The sequence below is a fragment of the Macaca mulatta genome, chromosome 9 (assembly GCF_049350105.2).
Source record: "Macaca mulatta isolate MMU2019108-1 chromosome 9, T2T-MMU8v2.0, whole genome shotgun sequence".
In the NCBI taxonomy this organism is placed as follows: Eukaryota; Metazoa; Chordata; class Mammalia; order Primates; family Cercopithecidae; genus Macaca; species Macaca mulatta.
In genome coordinates, this window is record NC_133414.1 from 14,877,552 (window position 1) to 14,898,230 (window position 20,679).

The 20,679-nt window shown below is 47.6% G+C and overlaps 1 protein-coding gene across 4 annotated transcripts in view; it reads right to left on the reverse strand.

Annotated features, from left to right (window-relative positions):
- Window positions 1–19,612, reverse strand: part of SEPHS1 (selenophosphate synthetase 1) — a 30,735-nt gene extending 11,123 nt beyond the window's left edge. The window contains exons 1-7 of one of the 4 annotated variants that reach the window (XM_077944948.1): window positions 18,613–18,817; window positions 17,075–17,190; window positions 16,079–16,349; window positions 9,813–9,916; window positions 7,345–7,452; window positions 4,805–4,959; window positions 493–583 (exon numbers count right to left, since the gene is read on the reverse strand). In XM_077944948.1, coding sequence (XP_077801074.1) covers window positions 493–583; window positions 4,805–4,959; window positions 7,345–7,452; window positions 9,813–9,916; window positions 16,079–16,271 — 651 coding nt within the window. In that variant the 5' untranslated portion in view covers window positions 16,272–16,349; window positions 17,075–17,190; window positions 18,613–18,817. 4 annotated transcript variants of the gene reach the window in all.
- Between the last annotated feature and the right edge of the window lie 1,067 nt (window positions 19,613–20,679).

Consider the following 20,679-nt stretch of genomic DNA (forward strand, 5'->3'; position numbering starts at 1 on the left):
CAGGAGGCGGAGGTTGCAGTGAGCTGAGATCGTGCCACTGCACTCCAGCCTAGACAACAAGAGCAAAACTCCATCTCAAAAAAAAAAAAAAAAAAAAAAAAAAAATTAAACTGTCAATAACCCTGGCTTTATTTATACCCCAAACACCACGCCTTCCACACATTATCCTCCATATTATTTCTTAGTCATGTTTAAGACATGAAAGACGAAGCTATCTCAGGGCCAAGTAAACAAAGCTAACCCCCTGCCGAGCGAATTCTTTATAGAAAAATCTTAAAGCTCCAAGCTGGGGCTTACCTACTGCAATCAAGCATTCAATGTGCAAAACTGTTATTTAAAGAATATGAACAATTCCTAGGATTTCTTTAAGGACTTGACTAACATTAACTCCCTGGATATGAAACTAAAAAACCTCATTTCCCAAGTTCTCCAACAAAAATTACCTCCGAACGTCCCATTCCCTCCCTCCCAGCACAGCAGTGGTTTACTCACAATATCCAGCCACTGGTGCACAGCCACTGCCACCTGTGTCCCCAGGGGTTTTGTCAACACCAGCACATCCCCTGGTACTGCATTGTCCGGCCTGAAGAAAAGAAAAAGGGCGTGTTCTAGTCAAACTAACCAAGGAGATGAGCTCATCGCTATTAACACAAGAGAAGGAATATTCTGTCAGAAATATATTTGCCTTTGCAATTACTTAAACTGAAGCCAACCACCAGCATGTATGGGACACCGTCTTGCAACCTGCTACTGAGGCTATTGCTGGAACAAAACATTCAGCCGTCAGGCTGGGTGCAGTGGCTCATGTCTGTAATTCCGGCACTTGGAGAGGTCAAGGTGGGTGGGTCGCTTGAGCCCAGTTCAGGACCAGCCTGGGCAACTCAACAAGGCCCCCATTTCAACAACAGTATTTTTTGTTTTAAAAAAGAATGAAAACATTTAGCCTTCAAAAGTTTCATCAGGCCCAGATCTCCCCTCGACCACACACGAGTTGTATATGTCATTTTCACTACAGACCCCCCAGCATTCGAAAGCTTCTGAAACGGAGAGTGCTTCTTTATGACCACTGATATCCTAGAGACTCACGATGGATTGTTCGGCCCAGGGATTTGGTGGATTTGCTGGCCATCTGTGGGTCTAATGTCTTGGTGATTTCTGCCTCCAGGTTCTCAAACTCAGACTGACCGATTGTGAGCTTCCTACCTGGCACCCAGACGCCTCGGTCGTCTCTTAGAGACAGAAGGCAATACTAAAAAGGCACCTCTGAAAGATGGCAGCTGGCGCCCCCAATGAAACATCCACCGGATTTGCATCCACACTACCAGGAAGCAGGTCTGAGAGTTGTGCCTTTCACAGCTTCAGGAGCTGAGCACATAATCGTTCCATTCCCCGATGCTGGCCTCCTCCAGTACTCACCCAAGTCGATGAAAACAAAGCCAGGGCTGCAGATATCAATACCAACACCCAGCTCCCCAGCTCAACCTACACCATTTGTATCCTCTCAGCTTTGAAAAATAGAAATCTATGACTATGCAAGAAACTGGTTTTCCAAACACCAGACCTGAAGACATGTCTTTGTCTTTGAATTCAGACTCAGTTGTACAATAAAGCTGATGTTTTTTAAATTTTTTTTATTACACTTTAAGTTCTAGGGTACACGTACACAACATGCAGGTTTGATGCATAGGTATACATGTGCCATATTGGTTTGCTGCACCCATCAACTCATCATTTACATCAGGTATATCTCCTAATGCTATCCCTCCCCCAGCCCCCCCGCCGACAGGCCCCGGTGTGTGATGTTCCCCTTCCTGTGTCCAAGCGTTCTCATTGTTCAACTTCCACCTACGAGTGAGAACATGTGGTGTTTGGTTTTCTGTCCTTGTGATAGTTTGCTTAGACCGATGGTTTCCAGCTTCATCCATCTCCCTGCAAAGGACATTAACTCATCCTTTTTTATGGCTACATAGTATTCCTTGGTGTATATGCGCCACATTTTCTTAATCCAGTCTATCATTGATGGACATTTGAGTTGGTTCCAAGTCTTTGCTATTGTGAATAGTGCTGCAATAAACATATGTGTGCATGTGTCTTTATAGCAGCATGATTTATAATCCTTTGGGTATATACCCAGTAATGGGATAGCTGGGTCAAATGGTATTTCTAGTTCTAGATCCCTTTTTTTTTTTTTTTAAGACCGAGTTTCACTCTGTCACCCAGGCTGGAGTACAGCGGCATGATCTGGGCTCACCACAACCTCCGCCTCCCAGGTTCAAACGACTCCTCAGTCTCCTGAGTAGCTGGGATTACAAGCACCTACCATCATGCCCAGCTAATTTTCTGTATTTTTAGTAGAGACCGGGTTTCACCATGTTGGCCAGGCTGGTCTTGAACTCCTGGCCCGCTTCGGCCTCCCAAAGTGCTGGGATTACAGGCGTGAGCCACCACGCCTGGCCAAAAGACTGATTTTTTTTTTCTTTTTTGAGACAAAGTCTGGCTCTGTCGCCCAGGCTGGAGTGCAGTGGTGCGATCTTGGCTCACTGCAACCTCTGCCTCCCGGGTTCACAACATTCTCCTGCCTCAGCCTCTCGAGTAGCTGGGACTACAGGCGCCCGCCACCATGCCCGGCTAATTTTTTGTAGTTTTAGTAGAAACGGGGTTTCACCGTGTTTGCCGGGATGGTCTCGATCTCCCGACCTTGTGATCCGCCTGCCTCGGCCTTCCAAGGTGCTGGGATTACAGGCATGAGCCACTGTGCCCGGCCTAAGACTGACTTTTCTTAACAAGACATCAAATGTGGCAAGTGACAACTTGGTTAGGAGAGAAACTTCTCCAAAGAAGATACACAAATGGGTAGTAAGCACAGGAAAAGATGCTCAGCCTCATCTGTCATCAGGTAGACACAAATCAAAACCACAAAGACATTCCACTTCACACCCACTAGGCTGGCTAGAATCCAAAACACAGACAGGAAAACAAGTACTGAAGGGGTCGTAGAGAAATTGGAATCCTCATACATGGCTGCTGGGAATGTAAAATGGTGCAGCCATGTTGGAGACCAGTCTGATGATTCCTCAGGTTAAATATAATTACCACATGACCCAATCAATTCTTAGGTATACACCCAAGAGAACTGGAACATGTCTACACAACAACTTACACATGAATGGTCATGGCAGCATCATTCACAATAGGTAGAAACAACCCAAAGGTCCATCCCCTGAGGAATGGTTAAATAAATAAAGCAGGGTCCATCCATGCAATGGATTATACAGCCATGGAAAGGAATGCAATACTGATTCATGCTACAACACGGATGGACCTGGAAAACATTCCGCTACAGGAAAGAAGCCAGACACATGTCAAGCTGCATGACTCCATTTCTGTAAAATGTCCAGAACAGACACATCCCTAGAGACAAAAGCACATTCTTGGTTGCCAGAGGATGGGAGCAAGAGGGAACTGGGAGTGAGCTACAGGGCTTATTTTTGGGGTGACGAAAGCGTTCTGGAATTGGATAGTGGTGATGGGTGCACAACCTTTGTCAATACTAAAAACCAACACACTGTGTACTTCAAAAAGCTGAAATCTGTGTTATGTGAAATTTTGTATGTGAATTATATTTCAATTAAAAAACCTAAAATGCAGACCAGGCACGGTGGCTCATGCCTGTAATCCCAGCACTTTGGGAGGCGGAGGCGGGTGGATCATGAGGTCAGGAGATCGAGACCATCCTGGCTAACACGGTGAAACCCCGTCACTACTAAAAATACAAAAAATTAGCCGGGCGCAGTGGCAGGCGCCTGTAGTCCCAGCTACTCGGGAGGTTGAGGCAGGAAAACGACATGAACCCGGGAGGTGGAGCTTGCAGTGAGCCGAGATTACGCCACTGCACTCCAGCGTGGGCGACAGAGCGAGACTCTGTCTCAAAAAAAAAAAAAAAAAAAAAAAAAAAAGCTAATACTGCGCTAAGTGACAGAATCTAGGATGGGGCAGGAGGAGTGAACAGTGACAGCCAAGGAAGATGGGGTTTCTTCCGGTAATGGTTGTACAACTCTGAATATACTCCAAACCACTGACTCTAAATGGGTGAATTGTATAGTATGCAAATTATATCTTAATACATCTATTTTTTTTTTTGAGACGGAGTTTCGCTCTTGTTGCCCAGGCTGGAGCACAATGGCAAGCTCTCAGCTCACTGCAGCCTCTGCCTCCTGGGTTCAAGCGATTCTCCTGCCTCAGCCTCCCAAGTAGCTGGGATTACCAGCATTGTGCCACCACGCCTGGTTAATTTTGTATTTTTAGCAGAGATGGGGTTTCTCCATGTTGGTCAGGCTGGTCTCAAACTCCCAACCTCAGGTGATCCACCCGCCTTGGCCTCCCAAAGTGCCAGGATTATAGGAGTGAGCTACTGCGCCCAGCCTTTTTTTTTTTTTTTTTTTTTTTGGAGACAGAATCTCGTTCTGTTGTCCAGGCTAGAGTACAGGGGCACCATCTCGGCTCACTGCAGCCTCCACCCCTGGGGTTCAAGTGATTCTCCTGCCTCAGCCTCCAGAGTAGCTGGAACCGCAGGCTTGCACCACCATGCCTGGCTAATTCTTGTATTTTTAGTAGGGACAGGGTTTCACCATATTGCCAGGCTGGTCTCAAACTCCTGACCTCAAGTGATCTGCCCGCCTCGGCCTACCAAAGTCTGGGACTGTATGCGTGAGCCACTGCACCTGACCTTAATACATCCATTTTTAAAAAGAGAGGACACAGAGAGAAGAACAGGTCAGGTGACATGAAACAAAAATCAACTTACATGATAAATTCATTGGGCTGACAGACAGTGGTAGCAACTCCTCCCAGGACAATCCAGGGGTTTAGTACTGTTTGGCCGCCCGTTACAGACGTTCCTGCTTCCTCAGCTGCGTCTTTAAAACCTTGGATAATCAGAGGCATCACTTTATCCCTTTCCTAGGGTTGAAAAAGGCACAAATAAAAAGTCAAAGAACTCTGTTCAAAACCCAGAAAAGAAGGTTTTTACGCTTACACTTTTCAAAAGGAACCATAAAATCCTAAAGGAAGTGCTGACAGTTAGGCAGGACTGATTGTTAACTAAAGCTAGGGGCCAGGCATAATTACTCACACCTGTAATCCCAGCACTTTGGGAGGCCAAGGTGGGCGGATCACCTGAGGTCAGGAGTTCGAGACCAGCCTGGCCAAAATGGTGAAAACCTGTCTCTACTAAAAATACAAAAATTAGCCAGGCGTGGTAGCGTGCAACTGTAATCCCAGCTACTCAGGAGGCTGAGGCAGGAGAATCGCTTGAACCCGGGAGGCACAGGTTCTAGTGAGCTGAGATCACACCACTGCACTCCAGCCTCGGGCACAAGAGCGAGACTTCATATAAAAAAGAAAAAATTGCTGGGTGTGGTGGCATGTGCCTGTGGTCCCAGCTATTCTGGAGGCTGAGGTGGGAGGATGTCTTGAGCCCGGGAGGCTGAGGCTGCTGCAGTGAGCTCTCATCATGCCACTACACTCCAATCTGGGCAACACAGGGAGATCCTGTCTCAAAAACAAACAAAAACAAAAGCTAGAAAATATTCCACATTGTAATCATTTTATGCAATGCTGGAAGATATTCTAGACAACAATGTAAATAAAGCCCAGACACCAACACTGTGACTCAGTGCACAGGACCAGCCCTAGGTGTGATGACTGCTGGAAGCCAGCTGTCCAGTGCTCCTTGAGAATCCCAACACTGGCTTCTTAAGCACAGGTCCCCTGCCCTGGAGTAGGCATCCATCCTACCAAGGATTGGCTGCAGGCTATGAGTAACCCACACTGGCAGAGCTGTGCCAAGACCACCATGCACCACTGATGACCACAGCCCATGTTCGAGGGCTGGAAAGGGCCTACTAGAAACTCAAGTTTCTCTAAGGCAGGGCAAACTGTTGGGGCTTTTTGGGACAAAAACAAGTGCCTGTCTACCTAAGCAGGAATTCATCTCTGGTTCAAAGAACAGGTTCAGGCAGCAAGGACACAGAATGCGAGGCGATGACTCGGAGGCGTGAGCACATGGTGGCCCTAGCCCTGTCACCATCTACATCCATGACATCCCCAGCCACAGCAGAGGGGGTGCCCTCTAAGTGCCACGTGTCCCACATCTGTAAGGTTGTGCCTGATTCACACTAAGGCACCATTACTATAGATGAAACTTTATTTTAAAAAACACACAGGTCAGGCATGGTGGCTCATGCCTATAATCCCAGCACTTTGGGAGGCCGAATCACCTGAGGTCAGGAGTTTGAGACCAGCCTGACCAACATGGTGAAGCCCCGTCTCTACTGAAAATACAAAAATTAGCTAGGCGTGGTAGCATGCAACTGTAATCCCAGCTACTCGGGAGGCTGAGGCAGGAGAATCGCTTGAACCTGGGAGGCAGAGGTTGCAGTGAGCTTAGATCGCGCCACTGCACTCCAGCCTGGGTGACAGAGTGAGACTCCGTCTCAAAAAAAACAAAACACACACACAAATGTCTTGGGTCAGGTATGGTGTCTCATGCCTGCAATGCTAGCACTTTGGGATACCAGGATGGGTGGATCACCTGAGGTCAGGAGTTCGAGAACAGCCTGGCCAACATGGTGACACTCCATCTTTAATAAAAATACAAAAATTGGCCGGGCGCGGTGGCTCAAGCCTGTAATCCCAGCACTTTGGGAGGCCGAGACCGGCGGATCACTAGGTCAGGAGATCGAGACCATCCTGGCGAACATGGTGAAACCCCGTCTCTACTAAAAAATACAAAAAACTAGCCGGGCGAGGCGGCGGGCGCCTGTAGTCCCAGCTACTCGGGAGGCTGACCGGGCGGCAGGGCCAGACTCCGTCTCAAAAAATAAATAAATAAATAAATAAAATAAAATAAAATAAAATAAAAATACAAAAATTAGCCAGGTGTGTTGGTACGCGCCTGTAATCCCAGCTACTTGGGAGGCTGAGGCAGGAGAACTGCTTGAACCCGGGAAGCGATTGCAGCAGACTGAGATTGCACCATTGTACTCCAGCCTGGGAGACAGAGCAAGGCTCTCGTCTCAAAAAAAAAAAAAAAAAAAAAAAGGCTTGGTTTCAGTCCACCGGGAAGAGAGAAAGGGAGCAGGTGGCAGAAGTGAAGAGATGAATAGGCCAGGCTCACTCATTTTAATTTACTGGTAACTGCCAAAAAGTGGAAAGCCAGAAGGAGCGCAGGGAGCCATATGGCCTGGGCTCCTCGTTTTCCAGATGGGAAACCAAGTCTAACCAAGGCCAGAGATGCCACCAGGACACCACCAACCAGACAGCAGCTGGGTGGCTCCTACTTACCCTGTCAGTCATTTTATTACTGACTCCAAGGAGCATCAGCATATTGTCACATTCCGTGACCCCCATTGCGTAGAGGTCACTGAGGACATTGGCACATGCTATCCTGCCCTGGGAAGAGAGGGAAACATGAGAAAGGACAACCGGGAACTTTCCATCTGCAGAAACTGAGTGAGCCATGAAGCGGACTCCACAGAGAACTTGGGGACTTTCCAGGAGTGGCAGCTACTGGGATGGGGTCCTCAGCTTCTATGATTTGCAGACTGGCGACGTTTCCTGCATCACAGAGTCACCGGGCCATTCGTTTTTTTCTCAGACATTCACGCTACCACCTCTTTCTTGTGCAGAACAAAGGATGCGCCAGTTTTTCTTCATGCTAAATTTCAGAAGCCTGCAATTTATTTAGATGGCGAAGCGGTGTATGTGCAGGGAATGAGGAGAAGCAAGGTTACAACTGACACTGTGGGGAAGAGCTACGGAGTGAAAAAGTCTGCAAACAACTCTCCTAAAGAAAAGCTGGAAACAGCCATGTATCCCAAACAGATTCTAAAAATGGCTGGCTTTAGTGGTTATAGAGAACGAGACAGTCTTTGTGCACCTGGATTAAGAAATGTTTGCAGCTTCAGCTAGGTGTGATAGCTCACGCCTGTAATCCCAGCAATTTGGGAGGCCGAATTAGGTGGATTACTTGAGGCCAGGAGTTAAAGACCAGCCTGGCCAACACGGCAAAACAGTTACTACTGAAAATACAAAAATTAGCTGGGCATGGTGGCGCACACCTGTAGTCCCAGCTATTTGGGAGGCTGAGGCATAAGAATCGCTTGAACCTGGGAGGTGGAGGTTGCAGTGAGCTGAGATCATGCCGCTGCACTCTAGCCTGGGCAACAGAGCAAGACTCTGTCAATAAACAAACAAACAAACAATAAGAAAACAAAAAACGAAAAAATTGTGTAGTTTCAAGGTTGTATGAGATAAACAGAAAAATCATCTTAAGAAACAAATAAAAAAAAAAACCCCAGGGTTGAAGTCAAATTGTTTTCAAAAAAAAAAAAAAGAGAAGCATTTCTCAGTAAATGTCATTTTATTAGGAACTTTAAAATGCAATTTAACAGAAATGTGGTAATGAAGATTTTTTTATTTCCACTGGAGATTTACAGTTAAGTTGCCCTTATCTAAATTTTTATCTTTTATAGATAGTAAAGAGAAAATACAAATTTTCCTTCTGACTTAAGGATAATCAAACTCCCAAGTGTTACCATTTCCACTGGCTGTTTAACTGATTGCTTTATGTTTTCTTACACATTCCTGGAAGTCAGCAATGCAGCTCAGCAACCGTCTGTGACTGCACTTTCAGTATCATCAAGCCAGTCCACGAGGTCAACAGGTGGTCTACAACCTGGACAAGCCAACTGCTAGTTAGGGAGGCGGTGATTTAGTGCCCCTTCTGTTCTGGTGCTCTCATTTTAGGAGATGCTAGAAAACAGTGGATTCTGGTTTTAGCCATCCCTGCCACCTGGTCAGGTGGGACCTAGGCTGTGGCTTATCTGCCCCGTCTCAAGAGTATTGCTCCAGAGGAGAAAACAGATGGATGTGCAGAAGGAATATAGGTTTCCAACAATCTGTTATTTGCCACTGGTACCTGAGGGAGAATACTCCCCACGTGGCTGCCTCATGATAAAGTCCCTACAGGGCAGCCTGATCCCACTGTCCTTGCCACACACGAAGAACACCTGGCATTTTATAGCAAACCGGATATTCCCAGTCTCTCCACTGGCTCCTCCTGGGTGGGAGGGAATTGGGGTTAAAGGTTGGGTGGATCAAAGGGTGGCTGGCTGCAACTACGCAGTGAACAACTGGGGAACACAGTTCAGCAGTACATCATCAATAGCTAGGAACTTTAACTCAGTGGTCAGAAACCTACTACGCACAGCGGCACATCACACGGTGGTAGGTGTGCAGGTGGCTGGGTTGAGTGAATTAACCAGATATCAGAATTAATGGTTGAGACATCTAATTGTGATGAGATACTAGCTCCTTGATTTCTTGAAGGAAACATTTAGAATCAGTCCTATTACAGAGGACAGTAACATCCCCCGCCTAAAACAGAGGGGTGACAGAAGTTACCAATGTCAAAGACAGGACAGTGCAAGAAAGAAGAAAACGACAAAAGCCTTAGTCCATTGACACACTACTGAACAAGAGGTGTTCTTATGCACAGCATGTACTCAGGTGCGACAGCAGCAGAGGGCCTTCCCTGCTTCCTCTCTAATTGCTTTATGCCCAGTGCCAAGTGTGGGCAGGGGACAGGCCCGACGTCAGCGACTGCAGGAGCCTGGGCAGGGTGGGGCAGTATAGTCGGGATGTAACAGAAATAAAACCAAAACCCCACAGATACATACAAAACCCCAGCCACAACCCAAACCAAACGAATAAGCCCTTCCAGTCACCAAAACACATCAGCTCATGCTTACCATCATGTAAGGGTCATCTACGATCGGGTAAATGTAATCTGTGGTTTGAACCAAGGAAAGCCCACCGTGCCTCAAAGGAATGACACAAGTATCCATTCCAATGCCTGTGGAGATGGAAGTTATTAGCATCCACAAATAAAACGGGAAAGCCATTTCACTTTATACCACCAGTACACTGAACAGGAAGAGCTCATAAGATACTTATGGAAACTGCAGGCTGCCAATGAAGCCATGTGTTTCCTATCAAGAAGCGTAACTGAAATAAACGTGAAACATATCCAGCTTAAGATGGAAAATACCAATGAAAATGTTACTCATCAAGACTCAACTCCAATATGGCACAGTTTTTAAAACCTTAATGATGCCTTGAATAAAAATCTTTTTCACTGTCAGATTTTTATTATATTATTTTACTGTATTACTGTAGCATGTGACTGGTACCATATGCAATTTCTTTGAAGATGAGAATCCTATAAATGGAGCTGGGGTTATCTTAATTATAGTTATTATTTTAAGTACATCTTTAGCCATTATCATATTGACCCATCAGAAAATCTGTAAAATATTTTTACATTGAAAAATGCTATTACTACTTTTACATCTTAGTCAGAACTGAAAATGACACACGCACAAATTAAATGACAAGAATAAATCCCAATCGACAATTCAACTAAAATTTCCAATCAAGCATGTATATAAACACTCTGGCGTCTATGTCAGAGTAGTCAAGACTACCAGTAGTAGTCAAGATAAGCTACTCCTTGTCTTGGAGACAAGGCTGTACTCCTTTAAAAATTACCTGTAACGCAGGCATTTTACAAACTCAGGCTAGCATTCCCACCAAGAAAGCTGAAGACAGTGAGCAGCCTCCACCCCTCAGAAGGACACTCTTCTGGCCTCTTCTGAGGACAGCTGTTCCTCGGTATCGTGGGGGACTGGTTCCAGGACTCCCACAGACACCAAAATCCACAGATGCTCAAATCCCTGATTTGAAATGTCCCAATATTTGCGTATAACCTACGCACATCTTCTCACATACCTTAAATCATCTCTAGATCACCTATGATACCTAATATGATGTAAATGCAATGTAAATATTTGTTATACTGTATTGTTTAGGGAATAATCACAAGACCAAAAAAGAAAAAAAAATTCTGTACATGTTAAGACGCAACCATCCATTTTTTTTCCCTGCATATTTTCAGTCTGTGGTTGGTTGAATCCCCCGATGAGGATTCCGCAGACACAGAGGGGGCCGCTGTACTTCTAACTTTGCAGTCCAACAGCCAAAAGCAGGGAAAAAGCCAGAATTAGGACAAAAGGAAGCAAATTATGTGCTTGAATCTACCCTATAAATTCAGAATTTCAAACAAGTATAAATCAAATTTGAATCGCACTAAAACGACCTTTAATACTCTGTGTAAGCGGAAGAGCTGGGAAGCACTGCCTCAGTCGGTCTCACCACAGCAGCAGACCTCACAGAGGCGGGTCATGGAGGCACCAGATCTTTTCTGCCGCAAAAATGAAATCGCACTGAATAAAAAGCCATAGGCTGTGAAGACAGGCTGATTTTTTATTACACTAGATGACAAAGCAGAAACTCTTGCTGGAAGACCTCGCTTAGCGAATGGAGAACTGAAGATCAGAATGGCAAGTTTCAACCATTTCAGGCACTGGATCAGTTTTCATTTGTCAGAGGAGAATGTGTGCGATAATTCACGTAAACAGCCGCTGGGCACAACCTCTCAGAAATTTGTCTCACCACACTCTTTAGCACCTTTATATAGAAGTACCACTCTTTAACTCAATGGATTCTCCCTAAATGATAATTCCGACAACTGGTTATTCTGAGTATATTACTATTTACTTTGGAAAACAGTAAGAGGCAGTTTTCTTTCAGACTTCCATTTAAACTGGAGGACTACTGAAAGAGACACTGAAATCCTTGCTGAGAGTTAGCGTTAAATGTTCTTGATTTGAATAACCTTAAATTTGAATTAAATATATTTGATTCGTAAAGCGCTTTATTTCTAAATTTAGCAAGTCCTTTGATCAGAGTAACTGGGGACTCTTGAGCACGCCTCTAGGGCTGAAAAGCAGCTCCGATCCACGGTTTCTCTTTCACACCTGTGCCACCAGTCTACTAAAATAGGGTCTAGTGCTGTCCAATGTGGTGTGGCACCAGAGGGTTGGCTGTGTGCGCATCTGACAAAGAGGTGCTGTAAGTATAAAACAGACACCTGATTTTAAACACCTAGTACCAAAAACCAACATCTCATTATAATATTTTATATACACATATTGAAAAGACATTTTTTCGGCCAGGCGCAGTGGCTCAAGCCTGTAATGCCAGCACTTTGGGAGGCCGAGGTGGGCGGATCATGAGGTCAGGAGATCGAGACCATCCTGGCTAACAGGGTGAAACCCCGTCTCTACTAAAAATACAAAAAATTAGCCAGGTTTGGTGGTGGGCACTTGAGGTCCCAGCTACTCGGGAGGCTGAGGCGGGAGAATGGCCTGAACCCGAGAGGCGGAGCTTGCAGTGAGCCGAGATTGCGCCACTGCACTCTATAGCCTGGCCCACAGAGCGAGACTCAGTCTCAAAAAAAAAAAAAAGGGGGGGGGCTGGGCGCGGTGGCTCATGCTTGTAATCCCAGCACTTTGGGAGGCCGAGGTGGGTGGATCACAAGGTCAGGAGATCAAGACTATCCTGGCTAACACGGTGAAACCCCGTCTCTACTAAAAATACAAAAAAATTAGCCGGGCGCGGTGGCAGGCGCCTGTAGCCCCAGCTACTTGGGAGGCTGAGGCAGGAGAATTGCGTGAACCTGGGAAGCAGAGCTTGCAGTGAGCTGAGATCATGCCACTGCACTCCAGCCTGGATGACAAAGAGAGACTCCGTCTCAAAAAAAAAAAAAGAAAAGACATTTTATTTTTATATATTTTGTTAAATAAAATAGATTATAATTAATTCCACCTGATTCTTGTTATCAGGTTTTTAAAAATATGACTACTATAAATTTGAAAATTACACATGTGGTTTGCATTGTATTTTTGGACAGCACAGGTCTATAGTGATTGGTTTAGAAATCACCAACCACATTTCAAGGAAGGAAGAGAGAAGGGGTGAGCCTGAGATGCCCACAGGCCTTGAAAAACTAGGGTTTCAAATGACAAGAGAGAGGGATGGTCCAGAGGGAAGGTGACTGGGAACAGAGGCAAATGCCGCAGGGTCGGGGAAGCGTTTAATACTAGACTGGGCAGTTTAGGTTTAATGACCAGGAGGCAATAGCCAATCCTGCTGGAAGGTTTTCAGCAATACTGACCTACTCTATCAGAAAGACAACCCAAGGCATCATACCACTGCCACCCAGCCCCACCCGCCCGCACCATCCCCGCAACAGCAGCAATCATAACTTGATAGCTCTTAGGTACCAGGCAACAGATGTCTCAGGTTCTAAGGCACACTTCTTTTACCGTTTCTTAGTTTGGATACATTTAGTAATTGTGTGTACATTTAAAAGCTATTTTGGTTAACCCTTCAATTAACACCATTTCTGAAGCCAGATAACATGACATTCAATTAGAAAAAAGTTAAAAACATAAAAGAGACTGGGCACAGGGGCTCATGCCTTTAATCCCAGCACTTTGGGAGGCCGAGGTGGGCGGATCACTTAGACTCAGGAGTTCCAGAGCAACCTGGCCAACATGGTGAAACCCTATCTCTATTAAAAATACAAAAAAATTAGCTGGGTGTGGTGGTGCGTGCCTGTTATTCCAGCTACTTGGAGGGAGGCTGAGGCATGAGAATCGTTTGAACCTTGGAGGCAGAGGTTGCAGTGAGCTGAGAGTGTACCACTGTACTCAAACCTGGGTGATGGAGTGAGACTCTGTCTCAAGAAAAAAAAAAAGTTAAAAAAATATACAGCCGGGCGCAGTGGCTCACGCCTGTAATCCCAGCACTTTGGGAGGCTGAGGTGGGCGGATAACCTGAGCTCAGGAGTTTGAGACCAGCCTGGTCAACAAGGTGAAACCCCATCCCTACTAAAAACACAAAAAAATTTAGTCAGGCGTGGTGGCATGTGCCTGTAGTCCCAGCTACCTGGGAGGTGGAGGCAGGAGAATTGCTTGAACCCGGGAAGCGGAGGTTGCAGTGAGCCGAGATTGTGCCACTGCACTCCAGCCTGGGTGACAGAGTGAGACTTCATCTCAAAAAAAAGAAAAAAAAAAAAAAAAAGGACAAAAAAACCACAAACATACCATATATACGTGTGTACAGAGTGTACACACATACATGTATTATGCATGTAAGTACAGACATACATGGCACACCTACACACAACATTTTTGGTATAACAATGCAAAGCAGTAATTTTTTTTTTTTGAGGCAGGGTCTTACTCTGTCACCCAAGCTGCAGTACAGTGGTGTGACCTCAGCTCACTGTAGCCTCCGCCTCCTGAGCTCAAGGGATTCTCCCACCTCAGCCTCCCAAGTAGCTGGAACTACAGGCGCACAACAGCAGGCCCAGCTAACTTTTGTATTTTTAGGAGAGACAGGTTTCGCCATGTTGCCCAGGCTGCTCTTGAACTCCTGACCTCGAGTGATCTGCCCGCCTTGGCCTCCCAAAGTGCTGGGATTACAGGCATGAGCCACTGCACCCAACCCCAAACAGTAATTATTATTTTACAGATTAGGAAGCTGAGGCTCAGGAGGGCTGGGTGACATTCACGACGTAATATGAGTGACAGTAAGTGACTGTGCCAGAGGAAGTTATAAATAGTAATTCTTACTTTATCCCGTAATGTTTTAATTTCATTGGTTTTTGAGCATTAAGTATTAATAGCTTTTTTTCTTGACAGTTATCTAACAGCTTCCTCAGTATATTCTCATTTCTCGACAAATAAGCCAACATCAAATCCAGCTAGCCCACGTGGTATTTCTCCAAAGCTTGACCATCAGCTGGACGGCAGAAACTGTTTTCAAACCGAGCTCCTGAAAGTCCTGCAGGTCACCAGGGACTGGGGCGTAACATTTCTGCCCTTCCAACCAGAGCAAGTCTGCTTTCATCTGCTTTCTCTATCTGGGAGGAAAGGAGACCCCAGGCTCATAATCAGTGAACTTTACAAAATAATGGCCAAAAAGAAATGAAATGAAAACCTTGGCTGGGTGTGGTGGCTTATGCCTGTAATCCCAGCATTTTGGGAGGCTGAGGCAGGCGGATCGCCTGAGATCAGGAGTTCCAGACCAGCCCCGCCAACACGGTGAAACTCTGTCTCTACTAAAAAGACAAAAATTAGCTGGGTGTGGTGGCGGGCCCCTATAATCCCAGCTACTCAGGAGGTTGAGGAAGGAGAATCGCTTGAACCCGGGAGGCAGTGGTTGCAGTGAGCCAAGATCACGTCACTGCACTCCAGCCTGGGCGACAGAATGAGACTCCACTTCAAAAAAAGGGGAAGAAAACTGAGCAAGTCACACAGTAATTACAGAACATCCAAACCTCCAACACTATGTGTCCAACCCAAGTGATCATAGTCTTGTACCATGTACTTAATATACTGCACAAGAAACATGAATAAACAATACCCCGGGAGCCCAGAATTTGTTTCTAAGCTCTGTGTTTGGGAAAAGTGAAATCACTCATGACATCAGGAATTTAGTAAAGAAAAAGACATTGCCCTCGTTCTAAAAGACAAGCTGGGGTCAAGAACAGATCCATTCAGTCCTGGGTCTGGAACAGTCCCACCTTCTCCCTGCAACACGATTTTCACCCAATGCACCCTGCAGACAACCCCAATGCTCTCCTGACACAGTCACTGCCATCCAAGTACAATAAAAAAATTTTATTAAAAAAGTTTTGTTATATTACAGTAAAAAAGTTTTTACTGTAATATAACAATCTCAATCGCATAGTCCATAATTTAAAAACTGTCAAGAGTACCCCTCTTGATGCGTTTCAAGTACTTTCTCTATATAAGTTACAAGAACATAACATAGTTACCATTGATTGCTCTTCTAATCCTTCTCACAAAAATTCAAAAAAAATAAAAGGGGGTACAATGTACACTATTTGGGTGATGGCCACACTAAAAGCCCAGTCTTTACCATTATGTAATATATTCATGTAACAAAACTGCATGTGTATTCCCCGAATCTATAAAAGCAAAAAAATTAATAAAAAATAAATAGGCAACATGGGAGGTGAGAAATCTGGTTTTTGACTCACTGATTGGATTGCAGACCATCAAAGAAACACTGGGTTACCTACCAAGCCTTGGCATAACGGCTCCCAGAAACTGCTCATCTTCTTGGAAGTGGTTCTCTTGTAAAGATTCCAGCAATTTTTGCAGGACATCTTGGGGCACTTTGCAGCCTGTGCCCTTCAGTTCAGTGAATCTGGTTAGCCGGAAGCTTTTGTCCAATTCGTAACTTTCCGGGTTAAAGGACTCCCGCGTAGACATGGTTCTTGGGCCCCGCTCTCCTCACAGCTCAGCCCCTCCCCTCCCTCTGCGGGTTGGCTGGGTTCTTTATGGATCCACCTGGGTGTCACCAAAACACAAAGATGCCATGAAAAGAATTCCCACGGGAACCTGCCAGCGAATCAAGTGAATACATGACAAGAAAAAGTAAATGTGACAAGGGCTGAAATCATCAAGACCACTTATATTCATCACAGCAGAGCACATGACAAAATAGATCTTTTCATAAAGGGACTATGTCAGCACAGACATCTATGCAAGACCTGACATCTGGACTGTGGTTTTAACTGTGGCAAGAGGGCCAGCCTGCAGGTTCACATGACACTATGCCACCTTGAACAGCAAGTCCCAAAGGTTCTTCTAGGACTCAGCATTAGAACAGCACCTCTGGGCACTTCATATGTCAACCTGGAAGCACTGTGGTTTAGAAAGTGGCAGCCCTCACTAAGGTGACTTTTCTGGAAAATCTTTTGGTATCTTCTGCTTTAATCACATAGAAAAATGAAACGCTCAATACAAACTTGGCAGAAAAGGACATTAATGTAAATGCACTGGACAAAATTCTTCACGATGTTAAATCCTAATTTTAGAAAAACACGTTTTCCCTCTGTGTCCAAAGAATATACAACAAAAGGCTGGGCGTGGTGGCTCATGCCTATAATCCCGGCACTTTGGGAGGCCAAGGTGGGTGGATCACCTCAAGTCAGGAGACCAGCCTGGCCAACATGGCGACACCCCCGTCTCTACTAAAAGTACAAAAATTAGCCGAGGGTGGCGGTGCGCACCTGTAATCCCAGCTACTTGAGAGGCTGAGGCAAGAGAATCGCTTGAACGTGGGAAGCGGAGGTTGCCGTGAGCTGAGATCGAGCCACTGCACTCCAGCCTGGGCAACAGACTCCGTCTCAAAAAATAAATAAATAAACAAATAAATAAAATATACAATGCAATCCAAAACTAATAGGAGTCCTCTATAAAGGGCACAACTTAAAAACTGCAATGGCACTTTAACACAGCAAGGTCTGTATTCTTCAGCAGAATGCTTGGAAAGTTCTCTGAAGTTTTCATGTAGTGCTATTTCCTAGAAAGCAAACATCTAGCCCAGCAAACTAGTACACACATCATTGACAAAATGTGCTACTCCTCATTACCATTTCATTGCAGAACCTTAACAATAAATTAAGCCATACTAAATCACCAGCATTTCGGCCCTGTGTACCACTGTTAGGTTTCTGGAACAAGCACTCCTACGTTTTTTAGCCTTTGGGGCTAAAGGAAAAAACAACATGTGTTCCTCGAGTTTACAAACCTCCAGACAGATACTTTATTGGGACTAGAATTACAGACACCCCAAGTTTTAAGGTCAGTTTCCCCTATAAAATTTATATTAAGAACATAACTCCCATTTATAGAGTTTTCCATCCCTTGGGACGCACATCGCTCATATAAATCTCAAGAAGCCCGAGTTTGGGCAGTAATCCAAACCGTCTTCACAAAAACACGGTTTGAGATGAGCAATGATTTCGGTGGGAAACGTAACAACTGAACAGGAGTCAGCCTTCCTACACGATCCCAAGAAGCCTCCCTGCCCAAAAAGAGCAGGCGCCGGCCGCAAGTGACAGAGAAGAGAATTTTGAAGCCATCTTAGAGTCAGGGGAAAGTTTGAATACCACTTTGACTTGGAAGGCGTTTCAACAAAAACAACGAAGTCCTTTCCTCAAAAAACACCTCGCATTTAACGCAGCCTCACCCCTACCAGGAAAAAAAAAAAAAAGAAAAGAAAGAAAAAATCCAACTCACGAGGCATCCAGTTATTTTCCTACCTCCCATCTATATTCGTCTCCCGCTCCCAAAAAGGTGGGGAGGAAAATTGTGGGGAGATCACTTCCTTTTAAAACACTATCTTTTCAGAGTTTTAAGGGGGGGGAGTTTAAAACACCTTATATCAGGAGGCCGCTCAGATTTAAAATTAGAAATGGTACGAAGGACGCAAATCAGCCTCACATCCTAATGAAAAAGGTACCAGATTCTTACATTTTTGGAGGGCATGGGAAGGAGGAGGCGTGCTGGGGGAAATGTGCAGTGATTAGGGAACCAGGGGGATCCATTTGCATTAATAAGGGACGGTGCCCCGCGACCCCGCAGCCACATGTTTACGCCTTTAAAACAATGGCATGAATATTTAAAGCAACGTTTAGCCCTTTCCTTCCCGGGCACGTTTCCAGTTTGGTTTTTTTTTTTTTTTTCTCCTCCAAAGAGCGTGCGTAGCCGGGGAGCCGGTCAGCGGGGTGGGCCCGGCGCGCTGCCCCGCCAGCCCCGGACCTACCTCCCCGCCGGCCCCGCACAATGGGGCGCGCTCTCCAGGACGCCCGCGTCGGAGGCGGCCGGGGCGGGGAGCAGGGAGCCCGGGGACACCTTCGGGCTCAGGCCCTCGCCGCCGCCTCGGAAGGCCCAGCAGGCCCGGGCTGCGGGCGGGCGGCGGGGCGGAGGCGGCAGCTCGGGGCCTCGGCCGGGCCATCCCTGTGCGGGCCGGCGGGAGGCGGCGGGTAGCGCGCGCGCGCGCGCGCGCGGCCCAGGAGCCGGGGAGAACGCCTGGACCCACCCGCCCCGGGTCGACGGGGCCCGCGCGGTGAGAGGGGGAGGCGGGGAGGCCCCGGAGGCGCCCCGGGACCCCGGGCCGGCCGCTCCCGCCGCGCGCACGGGCCGCCGCCGTCGCCGCGCAAAAATGTCGGCGGGCGAAAAAATTAACCCCTGCGTGGCCGCCGCCGCCCTCCCCTCCGCTCCTCCCCGCCCTCCCTCCCTCCTTCCCCGGCCCCGCGCGGCGGCGGCGGCGGCGCGGGCGGCGCTTCTTTTTTAAAGCGGCCCCACCAAGCCCGGCGCTGCCCCTCTCCAGGCAGGGCTGGCGGGGCCGGCAGCGCGCGGCTCCCCGGCGGTCCCGGGCGGCCCGGAGGGGGATTTGCAACGGCCGCCGCGGGCCTGCGGACCCGGATTCCCCTTTAAGCCTGCGCCTCCCCCCCGCGCCGGGCCCGCCGCTTACCGGCTCGCTTTGCGCCCTCCGCCTCCTCCCGAAAACGGGCCGCGGGCTGCTCCCACAATGCACCGGGCGCGGCCGGGCTCCCTTAAGCGTCGCCTGAATAAAAATGCCGCGCCCGGCTGCGGCGGGGGCCCGGGCCCGCGCCTGAGCGCCGCGGGGCCTCGCGTGGCTCGGCGCGGCCCTGCGGGAGCCGGGCCGCCGCGCTCCCGCCGGCTGGGCGCGCGGGGGTCCTTTAAGGCCGGCCACCTCCCTTTAAGAGGCGGCCCGGGCTGCTGGGTGGTGGCATGCGGCCCGGGAAGGGGGCGGGGGCGCCGTGCAGGCCCGAGCGCTGCAATGATTGGTCTCGGGGGAGGGATGGGGGGTTGCAAACCCGAGGAGCGGTGGCATCCGTTGCATGATGCAAAAAAGGATTGATTTCAAAAGTTGCGAGTTGTATTGGCAGCCGCCCTTGGCGCCCGGGCCACCTTTTTCCCGGGCCCCGCGGCAAGGGCCGGGAACGCTTCCGCCACCTGGCCGGGTTCGACCGCGCGGCGCTCTGCGGGGCGTTGTACCTGCTCCCCGAGTGCGCAGCGGAGCGTCCTGGAAGACAATGGCCAAGGGAACAATTTGCACAGGAGGCTAGGAGCCCAGGAAAAGCCGCCTGGGCGCCAGGGATAGGTTTTTTGAAAACACAAACGGCGCGTTAGATGCTTGGGGACTCCCAGCGTCTGTCCTTCCTATTGTTTAGCTCGGCTCCGGAGTTCACGGGAGCCTCGTGAAATGTGGAGACGTCCTGCAAAGTTTCTTGAACACTTCATGTGCGTGGTAGGAAGTCTAGGAAAAAGGTTTACGGTTCCCCCCTGGTCGCATTGTTTGTCCTGCACATGTTCGAGCGAACATGGCAGCCGCAATCCTGGATGTGTTCGTATTGGCATCGAGCGGGGAGCTTCACGTCGTGAAGTAACTTTTTTCCGGGCTTTCGAGTTTCTAAAGCATTGCTGATGAAAATAAAGCAAATGCTTTCAGATATCGTTTAGGGCTTCCCTCTAAAACAGCAGTGTGCAGGAATGCCGATCCAACTTTTCTAGGGAGTAGGTCAGCATTTCCCAAATGTGTTTGGGAGCAGAAATGTTTTGGGTCACTGGACCGTACTTTACGTGGCACGGCAGGTTGGCACGCTACGCAGATGCCCTTTTCGTTGTTAACATTTCCGCTTGCCAGTTGCTCCGGGTTTTAATCTTGGGCTGGATGCAGAAGGGATGCTACCTCGAAGACAGGCTGCTCCTGTCTTTGTGTCCTTTCTTCATACCCTGCAGTAAGTTTGCAAAGAACGTGTTAGCCTGCATTCCTTTATTTATTTATTTATTTTGAGACGGAGTC